The 13,256-nt window shown below is 46.3% G+C and overlaps 1 protein-coding gene across 1 annotated transcript in view; it reads right to left on the bottom strand.

The window, feature by feature from the left end:
- Nucleotides 1-3,722: 3,722 nt before the first annotated feature.
- Nucleotides 3,723-13,256, bottom strand: part of LOC134984685 (oocyte zinc finger protein XlCOF22-like) — a 37,090-nt gene continuing 27,556 nt past the window's right edge. Inside the window, exon 6 of the mRNA XM_063950209.1 lies at nt 3,723-6,655. Coding sequence (XP_063806279.1) covers nt 5,406-6,655 — 1,250 coding nt within the window. The 3' untranslated portion in view covers nt 3,723-5,405. The remainder of the gene's footprint in view (nt 6,656-13,256) is intronic.

Below are 13,256 nucleotides of genomic sequence, written 5' to 3'. Positions count from 1 at the left end.
GACTAAAGGTGCATACACACGGAGAGATTTTGACTATGAGAGATTTTGACTAACTTTTCCCTTGAACTGGCAGTAGGAGATTTTGACTAACTTTACCAGAGATTTTGTCCTAACTATGCAAGAGATTTTGGCTATGGGAGATTTTGGCTATGGGAGATTTTGACTATCTCATTTAAATAAGGGGATGAGTGTCATATATAGGACGATTTTACAGGGTGGCTGGTATTTAAATAGCTAAAAGTAAAAAAAAAATTTGCGTGGGGTCCCCCCTCCTATGTAAAACCAGCCTCGGGCTCTTTGAGCCAGTCCTGGTTGTTAAAATACAGAGGAAAAAATGAGTAGGGTTCCCCCATATTTAGACAACCAGCACCGGGCTCTGCGTCCGGTCCTGGTTTAAAAAATACGGGGGACAAAAGACATAGGGGTCCCCCGTATTTTTCAAACCAGCACCGGGCTCCACTAGCCAGGGAGATAATGCCACAGCCGGGGGACACTTTTATATTGGTCCCTGCGGCCGTGCCATTACCCCCCCCCCAACTAGTCACCCCTGGCCGGGGTACACTGGAGGAGTGAGGACCCCTTAAATCAAGGGGTCCCCCCCCCAGCCACCCAAGGGCCAGGGGTGAAGCCCGAGGCTGTCCCCCCCCCATCCAATGGGCTGCGGATGGGGGGGCTGATAGCCTTTCAATAGTAATATTGTTCTTTACAGGTGGCCTACAGGTCCCAGCAAGCCTGCCCCAGCATGCTGGCACTTGGAGAATCACAAGTGCCAGCATGCCCGGACATAAAGGGCCCGCTGGCACCTGTAGTCCACCTGTAAAGAAAATATTGAAAAAAAAACACAACACATTCTTTAAAAAATCCTTTATTAAACTGGGTCTTCACCTGGGGGCGGCGGCCTTTAAGCTCTTTTGCATGGCCGCCGCCTTCCCAGGGCTTCCGGCGTCTTCACCTGGGGGGGCGCCACCTCCCCAGGGCTTCTGAGGTCTTGTACCGGCGTCTTCACCTGGTGGGCGGCGGCTGCTAAGCTCTTTTGCATAGCCGCTGCCCATCCAGGACTTCCACGACGTCTTCACCTGCGAGGCGGCGGCCTTTAAGCTCTTTTGCATGGCCGCCGCCTTCCCAGGACTTCCAGCATCTTCACCTGGTGGGCGGCGGCTGCTAAGCTCTTTTGCATAGCCGCCGCCCATCCAGGACTTCCACGGCGTCTTCAGGAGCTCTTCTCCGCTCCTCCTCCGCCGTCGGACTGAAAGCCGCTGTCTCGCGCTGACTTATATAAGTCAGCGGGAGGGGGCGGGGCGATGACGCAGCGAGCCGTGATTGGCTCGCGCCGGCCATCTTGAATTTCAAAAATGACGCTGAGGCGCCATTTTTGAAACTGGTACCGCTCCGCTGCCAAACTCTGCAAGATAAAGATAAAGGTAAATTTCCCCCGCCGCACCGCTGCCGCAACCCGCCGCCGCCCGCACCGCCGCCGCCCACACCACCACCGCAACCCACCACCGCCCCACACCGCAACCCGACGCCGCCCGCACCGCCGCCGCAACCCGCCGTCGCCCACACCGCCACCCGCCGCCGCCCGCACCGCCGCCACAACCCGCCGCCGCCCGCACCGCCGCCACAACCCGCCGCCGCCCGCACCACCACCGCCTGCAACATCGCTATCGCTGGGAAAAATCGCTGGCCTCTTAAAGTATAGCGATTTTGACTAACTTTAGCAGCGACATAGCCAAAATTGACTTGCCTGCACTGACTATTTTTCCCAGCGATAGCGACCTAGCGGGGACGCGCATCGCTATCGCTGCCTGTATACACACGGAGCGATCTGCACTAACTTTCTGAGCGATTTTGACTATATAGTCAAAATCGCTCAGTTATATCGCTCCGTGTGTATGCACCTTTAGACACAATGGCCTTATTTACACTAAGCTTTGAGATGCTATGAATAGGACCAGGTTTCTCTCCAGAAGAATGAGTGCTGAGACTCTCAACTGAAGGAGGGGACAGTGGGGTGAACAAAGCCCAGGGACAGAGTTTGTTTGGAAGATCCAAAACAATAGCTTTCCTCAATATAACCAGACAAAGAGGAATTTATAATACTAACAAGTCCTAGCCATCGCCAACTTCTTGAACTAACCAATGATCCCAGGTGCAGTACATGTCCCACCCCCTAACCAATGGAAAGAGAGCACACAGTATCTATTGTAGTATGTCTTGAGTTAGTAAATAAATATAGCTTGCAATAGGCTTGGTCACACAAGACTCTGCAAGGTTTTCACACTGAAGGCTGGGTCCCTGGTCCAGGACTGCGCTTGCGATTCATCCCCACGTGTGTAAGTTTCTCTGTGACCATCTTGTTCTCCTTCTGTGTTAGCCATTTACTCTTTCTCTCTGTTATTATTTGCTATTGTGTCGATATTGTATATTTATGTATAGTTATTCTGTTTAGGTATTAATGTTAGTTTTGTAGTGTATAAGCTGTAACTGTTTTCCCCTTTTTACATACTAAAATCATCTAGATAAAGGTTTTGGAACCTTACAAGGTATTGTGTGTTTATCATTACATTGCTAAGGGTACTCTGAGCGTCTCAATCGCTCAAGCAGCTTTTATATTAACAAGGTTAAGAAGCGTTATATCATTACAGAATTTCAGTATTAAGGTTTACAGTATAAGTATATCCTTTCAGTGTATTGCTAACAAGGTTTACTGTGTGTCATCCCGTGAGCGTCTGCGCCGCTCGTGTTCCTCTCGTGGGCACAGCGTCCGCTACGCTAGTAGCGTAGCATTACGGTAGTTGGCCGCCTATAGCGTGCTCGATACCAAGCGTAAACCCGCGAGCGTATGTGTCGCTCGTGCGTCGCACTCACGGACTAGCATCTGCTACGCTAAGTGCGTACCATTACGGTACCCCGTACGCCAATTGCGTACTGAGTCTCTTACCAATATATAGTGAATGTTATAAGATAAACAATAGGCTTTATCAATTATTTGTCTTTCCATTCTGACAGTCAATTGCCTTATGTCTTGCCTATTGAAAAATCTTTACCCTGAAACATAAAGAAAAGAGTGCACCACACATTAAGGCTTCTTTAGATATAAGCCCACTAGTGTTTTTTCTAAACCCCCTAACCAGTCATTGCAATTTGCTTAATGGCGCACCTCCAACCTGATTAGCTAATCTTTGGTATTAACACTTTTGGATTATTCCCTCTATCGGTTGGTTCATACATAGAAGGATCATAAAACAATTATCATTTGGGCCTGTGCATAGTCCCTCGGATTTAACGTCTTCCCTGGAAATACTTGTGGTTGGAGCCCTTCATTTGCTTTGCCGGGAAACAAGGGTTGACAATCTGTTGAAATCAGAACACTACATTTTGGCCACCGTGCTCGATCCTAGGTTTAAAGCCTACGTTGTATCTCTCTTTCCGGACACAAGTCTGCAGAGGGGGAAAGACCTGCTGGTGAGAAAATTGTCAACTCAAGTGGAACGTGACCCGTCGCCAGCTCCTCCTTCATTTTCTCCTGCAACTGGGGCTGCAAGGAAAAGGATAACATTTCCGAGCCCACCCGCTGGACACAAAAGTAACAATACAAGTGACACATTAACAGGAAATTGTTTCTGTCACCATAGCGACAATTATCTGGATATAAGATAATACACAGACACATAAAAAGACAACGGAAATCTTTTGTTTTTAACTTCATTTCATATCTTTAATACACAGATTTTTCTCTATATTTTAAACTTAAAAAATACTTTACTCTGCACAACATGGATAAAATATCCTTAAAGCACAGAAACAATTCAAGTTACATTATAGTATTGCAGGTAAGTAAAACAGATACATATCAGAAGAGCTAAAACCCTATGGGGGTCATTCAGACCCAGCCGCAATAGCGGCCCCCAGCAGTTTGCTGGTGGTGGCAAAATACACATGCGCAGCGGCCGTGCACACACATTGCGGTCGCATCCCTGAGGGGTAAACGCAGGCGGGCCAGGACCATTTTCCAGGGGCTGCATGATGTCACATCTGCGATCATCTCTGATTAACCCCCTGTAAGCTTCCATAGTGCACCTCATATCTCATCTTTTCCAAGTTACTACAAATGATACGAGATCGGTAGCAGCACTACTTTCAGGATTATTACACAGAACACACATAAAGGCTGACACAGCAAATAACAGTAACACATACAAGGGATTAATTAGAAATAAGGAAGCATAATCATCACTAAGTCTAATTATCAACTGATTCTGTGCGGGACCCATACACCTCGTTACTGTCTCCAGCAGCCCCTGGTACTGCACTGCAGCCATCCACCCTGTCTCCCCCCCCACTACTGCCACCCACCTTGTCCTCTGTCACTACTGCCACCCTCCTTATCCTCCCCCACTACTGCTACTGCCCTGTCTCCCCCTCTGACACCTTAGCGCTGCTTGGGGACAATATTACCCACAGACAGTGCCTCCGGCAGCCCCCGCTACAGCACTACTGCCACCACCCTCTCTGCCCCTCTGACATCTCAGAACTGCTTGGGGATTCTTGGTACTGCTGGTAACAGTCCTTTGTCTCCAGATGGAAGTAAGCAAGCAGGGCAGTAAGGAGGCAGAAGCTGCTTCTGTTACCATGGACCCTGGTCATGTAGGGCTGGGAGAGTCAGTAAGATTATGTAATAGAGTCACCATCTTACAGGCAGCCGGTGAAGGGAGCAGAGAATGGGTGTTATGTGGCAAGAACAGGCTGGTTAGGTAATAGCCTGGTTGCTGCATTCTGTACAAGCTACAAGCGGTGCAATTATTTTGCTGGGTGACCCAGGTAGAGGACATTGCAGTAGTCTATGTGTGATGATACAAGTGGATGTATGACTGTAGGTAGATCTTCTGAGGGAATAAAGTGCTGGAGTCTGGCTATGTTCCTCAGATGAGGATCTGATTGTGGCTGATACGTGATGTCTAAGTGTCACTCCGCCATCCAGGACACCAAGATTACGCACAGGATCAGCATTTTGTAACTCTGAACACCCAAACGTAAGTCTGGTTGGTAGGCAAAGCTGAGCTGTAGCCCTGCCCTTTGTTGGTGAGCTTCTACCATATGGACCTGTTTCACCAGGACTGTGTCACAGCCAACTGGCATCACCCACACCTGGAGCTCAGCTAGACAACCATTTAGGATTGGTACTGGGTTCTCAGTACCTGGAGCAAAAGACAGGTCATCTGCAGAGCAGTGGTAGATGAGGGCATGACATCTGATTATTTCACCCAGTGGTAACATGTATATTGCAAAAAGCATAGGAGATAGGTTAAGAACCTTGAAGAACAACGCATGGCAATGAGTATACTCCAGAAGATTAAAATGGTTCCTCACCTGAGTGATGTCTATTGTGTGCAACAAGAGCTTATTTATTTCTCAGAGTTTGGAAATGGACTCTCACCTGTGTGACTTTGCTGATGTGTAACAAGTTGTGATTTCCGTGTAAAACATTTCCTACACTCAGAGCAAGAAAATGGTTTCTCACCTGTGTGAGTTCTCTGATGTCTAACAAGATGTAATTTGTGAGCAAAACATTTCCCACACTCAGAGCATGGAAATGGCTTCTCACCTGTGTGACTTTTGTTATGTCTAACAAGATTTAATTTTTGTGTAAAACATTTCCCACACTCAGAGCAAGAAAATGGCTTCTCACCTGTGTGACTTCTGTGATGTATAACAAGATGTGATTTACTTACAAAACATTTCCCACACTCAGAGCAAGAAAACAGCTTCTCACCTGTGTGACTTCTGTTATGTCTAACAAGATCTGATTTGTTTGCAAAACAAGTCCCACACTCAGAACATGGAAATGCCTTCTCACCTGCGTGACTTTGCTGATGTGTAACAAGATGTGATTTCCGTGTAAAACATTTCCCACACTCAGAACAAGAAAATGGTTTCTCACCTGTGTGACTTCTGTTATGTATAACAAGATGTGATTTACTTACACAACATTTCCCACACTCAGAGCAAGAAAATGGCTTCTCACCTGTGTGACTTCGCTGATGTGTAACAAGTTGTGATTTGCAGGTAAAACATTTCCCACACTCAGAACATGGATATGGCTCCTCACCTGTGTGACTTCTGTGATGTATAACAAGACCTGATTTGTGTGCAAAACATTTTCCACACTCAGAACATGGAAAAGGCTTCTCACCTGTGTGACTTCTCTGATGTATAACAAGGTGGGATTTCCAGGTAAAACTTTTCCCACACTCAGAGCAAGAAAATGGCTTCTCACCTGTGTGACTTATGTTATGTCTAATAAGATCTGATTTGTGTGCAAAACATTTCCCAAACTCTGAACATATCAGTGGCCTTTCACCTGCCTTACCTGTGTGTGGGTTAATAGGCTTTGTGTTCTGTGTAAAACATTTGGCATCTATAGAACAGGGAAACTCTGTATCTACTGTCAGAGCTGTAACAGATGCACCAATATCAGGGTGATCAGGAAAACATTTCCCAGGATCAGAGGGATCAGCTGATAGAGCTGGATGTATAATTGGGGTAATGGGGTTATCTCCTGGAGAATCCTGTCTTCTGTCATTATCTTTTATGTCACAATCCGGGGATAACATTAGATGTCCTTCTGAGATATTCCTGCTTGTGTGTCCATCTGCTGGAAATAAAATACATTATGGAAATGTGACATTTTCTGTAACAATATTAATCTTGTAAACAATAGAAGACGACTTTCTGGGACACTTAATTGTAAATGTGTGTGTATAATAAAACATAACTTTTAATGAAGGCTTTATAATATTGTGTCTCAGACTATCATTGTGTCCACCCTCCTGAGAACACTCACAATAACAAATGTAATATTATAATAAGACTTAGATATCTCTCTCTTGTACTGGTAACTAACCATGAAGTATAAATGGAGATGTAGTCACTCGCCAAGTCCTATGTCAGCACCAATGTAAAACAATGGATGGGGAACATATCGTATGAATTGGAGATTCTAGCTGAACAATAACATCAGTCATATGAGCTGATGGATCAGAGAAATGATTCCTAACGTTACTCCTGGAAGCATTGGTAAGGTAGCATTCCTTTATGTGTGTGCTCATACGCTGGTAAGCCTGTACATGTGTTACCCTTATATAACGTATATTGCTACAGCAGAGTAGGTGTGGAACAAGGTACTTTACATGCAATACACCATATGATACCCTGTAATCATCATCATCACCTGCTAGGTTATAATCTACTTTCTCTGACGCCCTAGAGGATGCTGGGGTCCATTTAGTACCATGGGGTATAGACGGGTCCTTTGAGAGCCACTGCCACTTTAAGAGTTTAATAGTGTGGACTGGCCCCTCCCTCTATGACACTCCTGCCAGACTCAGTTTAGAAAATGTGCCCGGGGGAGCCAGTCATAGCTAGGGGAGCTCCTAGGAGTTTTATTAGTTTTTTATTTTCTAGAGTTAGTTAGGTTTCAGGAAGGCTGCTGGCAACAACCTCCCTGCTTCGTGGGACTTAGGGGGGGGGGGGTTGGGAATAGGAACCAACTTCCTGAAGAGTTAATGGTTCCCTAGTCCGCTGACAGGACACTGAGCTCCTGAGGGTGCTGATCGCAAGACCACGAGGCAACTGCTCACTCCCGCAGCATGGCCACCACCCCCTAACAAAGCCAGAAGAAAGTAAAGTGGTGTCAGTCAGTGTATGTGTTCCCTCCACTTCCACTCATCCCAAGGATTCTCAAACTAATAAAAAGATCAAGAGTTCCAGCGACCGTCATTGCTCTGAACTGGCCAAGGCGTGCTTGGTACGCGGATCTTCTAGCATTACTGCTGGAGGATCTGAGGCCTCTTCCTCTTCAAGAGGACCTTCTACTGCAGGGGCTGTTTGCCTATCAAGACTTACAGCAGCTACGTTTGACGGCATAGAAGTTGAACACCAGATCTTAGCTCGAAAGGGCATTCCGAATAAGGTTATTCCTACTCTGATCCAAGCTAGGAAGGGGGTAACGTCTAAGCATTACCATCGGATTTGGAAAAAGTATGTGTCTTGGTGTGAATCCAAGAAGTTTCCTATGGTGGAGTTTCAACAGGGACATTTTCTCCTCTTTCTGAAGTCGGGTGTGGATGTTGGCCTACGCTTGGGCTCCATCAAGGTCCAGATTTCGGCATTGTCTATTTTCTTCCAGAAACAATTGGCTGCTATCCCTGAGGTTCAGACTTTCTTGAAAGGAGTTCTGCACATCCAACCACCCTTTGTGCCTCCTATGGCACCTTCGTATCTTAATGTGGTGCTGCAGTCCCTGCAATCGGATTGGTTCGATCCTTTACAGGAGGTTGACATAAAGTTTCTTACTTGGAAGACGGTCATGTTGTTGGCCTTGGCTTCTGCCAGACGTGTGTCAGAATTGGGCGCATTGTCGCACAAGAGCCCCTACTTGATTTTCCATGAGGATAGAGCTGAGCTCAGAACGCGTCAGCAATTTCTCCCTAAGGTTGTGTCTGCTTTTCAACCAACCTATTGCGCTGCCAGTGGCTACTGACACCTCAATTACCTCAAAGTCCTTGGATGTCGTGCAGGCTTTGAAAATCTATGTGAAGAGAACTACTCGTCACAGGAAGTCGTATGCACTATTTGTATTTTATGATCCTAACAAGATTGGGTGTCCTGATTCTAAGCAGACAATTCACGCTGGATCAGGCTCACTATCCAGCATGCTTATTCCACGGCATGACTGCCAATTCCAAAATCTGTTCAGGCCCACTCTACCCGTAAAGTGGGTTCTTCCTGGGCAGCTGCCCGGAGTGTCTCGGTCTATTCAGCTTTGTCGAGTAGCTACTTCGTCAGGGTCGAACACGTTTGCTAAGTTTTATAAGTTCTATACTTTGGCTTCTAAGTACCTCATGTTTGGTCAAGCATTTCTGCAGGAACCTTAGCACTCTCCCGCCTGTACTGGGAGCTTTGCTACATCCTCATGGTACTAAATGGACCCCAGGATCCTCTAGGACGTAAGAAAAAATAGGATTTTAATTACCTACCAGTAAATCCTTTTCTCGTAGTCCGTAGAGGATGCTGGGCGGCCGCCCTGTGCTTCGTATTCCGGCATTGTTATTTGGTTCAGTATTGTTGGTTCAGCTGTTGCTGAACTGTTCCAAGTTGGTTAGCTTGGCTTTCCTTTTTGTTATGCGTGAGCTGGTGTGAATCTCACCATCTGTGTATTTCCTTCTCTCGAAGTATGTACGTCTCCTCTGGCACAGTTTCTAGAGGGAATGGTCAGCTTACACTATTAAACTCTTAAAGTGCCAGTGGCTCCCAAAGGACCCATCTATACCCAAGGGTACTAAATGGAACCCAGCATCCTCTACAGACTAAGAGAAAAGGATTTACTGATAGGTACTTAAAATTCTATTTTTACACCCCCATCATCAGTGTCTTACCTCTAAATCCTCAATAGTAATAAGGATGATGTGTGTACGTTAAGTATGATATAGAGAATTACATATCAGAATCTATACAGCTGCCACCATACTTCTGCTTCTCATACGTGTGCTACTGGCAGCAGTGAACATCTGAGTGAGAGTGCAGGGAACACAGCAGTCTGATGAGAGAGATTAGATCTGCCTTTGCAGTGATATTCCACACCTGTCACCCATGTTAGTATATAAAACAATAAATAAGAGGGGCATGGCCTGAGTCCATCCAGACGTGCTTTCTGGAGCTCTCCTCAGTAAGTGGCTTCTTATCTAACGTACCTGATAACTCTCAGTCGCTGCTGGGACCAAGACCCAATCTATTAAGTCCACCACTCCTACTGCCCTAAAGCCGCTCGCTCCGCTCACTCCAGGCACTGTTCACTGCTGCAGCCTAGTGACGCCTATGAAGCCATGGGCTGTATTCTGGGGCTGTGCACGCCTGGTCTTTCCTGCATGCTTCAGACACCTGACTTGGAGGCGCTTTTGGCTCAGGAGGGAGCACTTGCTCTCCATATAACACAGGTGCTCAGCTCCCGCTACTGCTGGGGACAGAACGGTCTGCCCACAGTCACTGGCGCCCGGCGGTGATATTGGGAAGTAAGGTGGCTGCCATTTTATATCCTGGTGTCGGCCATCGCATGCTTTGCCTTCTGCCTTCAATAAGGCTTAATATAAATAAGTGTCCCGACGGCTGGACCGGGGTCACTACATTAAATTGAAGCATTTGCTTGGAGGTGAAACTACCTTCTATTTATATGGTACCACTATCATCTACTTCCTCTCAGTCTATATGCAGAGCCCAATATCAAGTATCATCTGAGTACAGCTCATTACACTCTGATTACAACCTCACAGTATATTGGCCCTCATTCCGAGTTGATCGCTCATTGCCGTTTTTCGCAGCGCTGCGATTAGGTGAAAAATCAGCAATTCTGCGCATGGTACGCAGCACTAAGTACTTTCACACAAAACTATGCAGTTTTACACAAGGCTGACCGACGTTTTTTCATCGCATCGAGTGATCGTAGTGTGATTGACAGGAAAAGGGTGTTTCTGGGCGTAAACTGACCGTTTTCCGGGAGTGCGCTAAAAAACGCAGGCGTGCCAGGTAAAAACGCATGAGTGGCTGGCCGAACGCAGGGCGTTTGTGACGTCAAACCAGGAACTAAACAGACTGCAGTGATCGCAAGGAAGGAGTAAGTCTCGAGCCACTCTGAAACTGCAGGACAATATTTAGTAGCAGAACTGCTAACCTTTCGTTCGCACTTCTGCTAAGCTAAGATACACTCCCAGAGGGCGGCAGCCTAGCATGTGCACTGCTGCTAAAAGCAGCTAGCGAGCGATCAACTCGGAATGAGTGCCATTATTTTGTGGATTTATCCACTGAATATATTTTGCCATTTGTGTCTCTCTGGACTGAGTACTTCACGTCTGTGATCACGCTGACCTCTAATGGAATTTCTCGGTCATTACTGTGTTATTTGAGTTGCAATACATCATGTTTACTTGAAATTTTGGCACGGATGCCCCCGTCACACTAAGAATGTCATTTTGAACGGAGTCATCCTGACAGCTTACTACTGCTCCTTTTATTTATAGATCGTTTGTATTTTCCTATCTCTGAGAGGTCAGTCTCTTTGTAGCCGGCTAAGGTTAAAAGGTACCAAATCGGCCCAACCTGTCCATCTCTTCGGTACCTTAAATTCAGGTGGTTCTTCTGAGACCACTACATCATCTGCTTCTTCTTGTCAGACGCACAGCCCAGCTGTAATGGCTGAAGACATCTTAAGACACTCTAGATGGTCCTGTTACTCTACGCTCTATACATCGTACAGAATAAGATGATTGAGATTGCTGCATCTCACAAAGATCTGATTTCAGCACATGACACCCTTCAGGAAGACCTGGTCTCTATTCGTGATAAAGTCGTTGATTTAGAAGACAGGTCTAGGAGAAATAATATCACAATAATGGGCATTCTGGATTCTGTTACAAATGCTGAGCATTATGATTATGCCACGGTCCTCTTTTCAGAAACTTCCACTGAAGGCTTCTGCCGCGGACCTTCTTATTGATAGGATCCATAGACTCCCAAATTCCAAACAGGCCCCTATCCAAGCACAGAGGGACACTCTGCTCAGGGTCTACTTTTTTTCATATTAAAGAATGCATTCTACAGGCTGCTTTGCCTTCCTCATCCACAGCTGAGTGCCTGGATAATCTGCAGATATTTTCACATATTTCTCCTGTGACACTGGCCAAAAGGCGTCTATTCCACCCAAGGAAATGTACAATACAAATGGGTAGTTCCTACTAAGGTTATTGTTATGCGAAACGGCGTCTTCGCAGTGATACCTTAAACTGAGGATGGCCCTGCTATTCTGAAATAATAGGATTTTAATACCTACTGGAAAATCCTTTTCTTGTAGTGCGTAGGGGATACTGGGATGGTTTTAGTACCATGGGGTATAGATGGGGTCCATTGGAGCCTGCACTTTAAAACTTCTTCAGAGTGTGATGGCTCCACCCCTCTATGCCCCTCCTGTAGACATAGTCTAGGAAAACTGTGCCCGAGGAGACGGACATACTTTGAAAGGAGGAAAAGAGACAAGAAAGTGGTGAGAGAACGAACCAGCACACTACATAACAAGAGGATAGCAACACTAACCACAACTTGAACATAGGGACAGCAAAAGCAGACCCAAACTACAACAGACAAGAACAACTCTTGCTGAAAAATATCAAAGCACAGAGGTGGGCACCCAGTATCCCCTATGGACTACGAGAAAAGGATTTACCGGTAGGTATTCAAATCCTAATGTTCAAGGGGATACTGGGATGGTCTTAGTACCATGGAGAAGTTGCAAAATCCCAAACTGGGTGGGAGAGTGCCGAGACCCCATCAAAACTGATTGACCAAACTGAAGATCCTCAGTAGCCAAGGTGTTAAACCTTTAAAACTTTACAGCGTGTTCGAACCCAACCAAGTAGCTGCCCAGCATAACTACAAAGCCGAGACACCCCGGGCAGCCACCTAGGAAGAACCCACTGACCGTGTGAGTGGGCTTGAACAGACCTAGGCAGCGGCAAAGCCGCCGAAGAGTGAGCCTGTTGGATCGTAAGCCTGATCCTACACACAATAGACTGCTTCGAAACAGGACAACCAATCTTTGAAGCATCATAGAGAACAAAAAGCAGTCTGATTTTCTGAGACGAGCTGGCCTCTTGACATAAATCTCCAAAGCCCGAACCACGTCCAAGGACATTGGTGTAACAGACGTGTCAGTGACAACCAGAACCATCATCGGCCAATTGATATGAAATGCTAATACCACCTTACGCAAGAACTTCTAGCGAATTTTAGGCACCGCTCTATCCTCATGAAACACAAGAGAAGGACTCTTACAGAATAAGGCACCTAATCCCAAAACACGCCTCACTGAGGCCAAGGCCAACAACATGACAGCCTGCCATGTCAAATACTCCATGTCCACCTTGTGGAAAGGTTCAATCAAACCGATTGGAGAAAGGCCAGTATCAACTTGAGAACTCACGGCGCTGTGGGAGGCACAAAGGGTGGTCGAATATGAAGGACACCTGTCAAGAACATCTGGACCACTGGGAAAACAGCCAATTGTTCCATGGAAAAAAAGACAAGGCTGAGATTTGAAATTTTATGGAGCCTAAACGTAGGCCCACATCCACAACAGCCTGCAGGAAGTGCAAGATATGTCCCAGATGAAAATCCACAGTAGAATACTGTTGACCCTCAAACCAAGAGAC

Source organism: Pseudophryne corroboree (genome assembly GCF_028390025.1).
Source record: "Pseudophryne corroboree isolate aPseCor3 chromosome 3 unlocalized genomic scaffold, aPseCor3.hap2 SUPER_3_unloc_73, whole genome shotgun sequence".
In the NCBI taxonomy this organism is placed as follows: Eukaryota; Metazoa; Chordata; class Amphibia; order Anura; family Myobatrachidae; genus Pseudophryne; species Pseudophryne corroboree.
The sequence above is the reverse complement of the archived record's forward strand: the minus strand, read 5'-3'. Positions and strand labels throughout refer to the sequence as shown.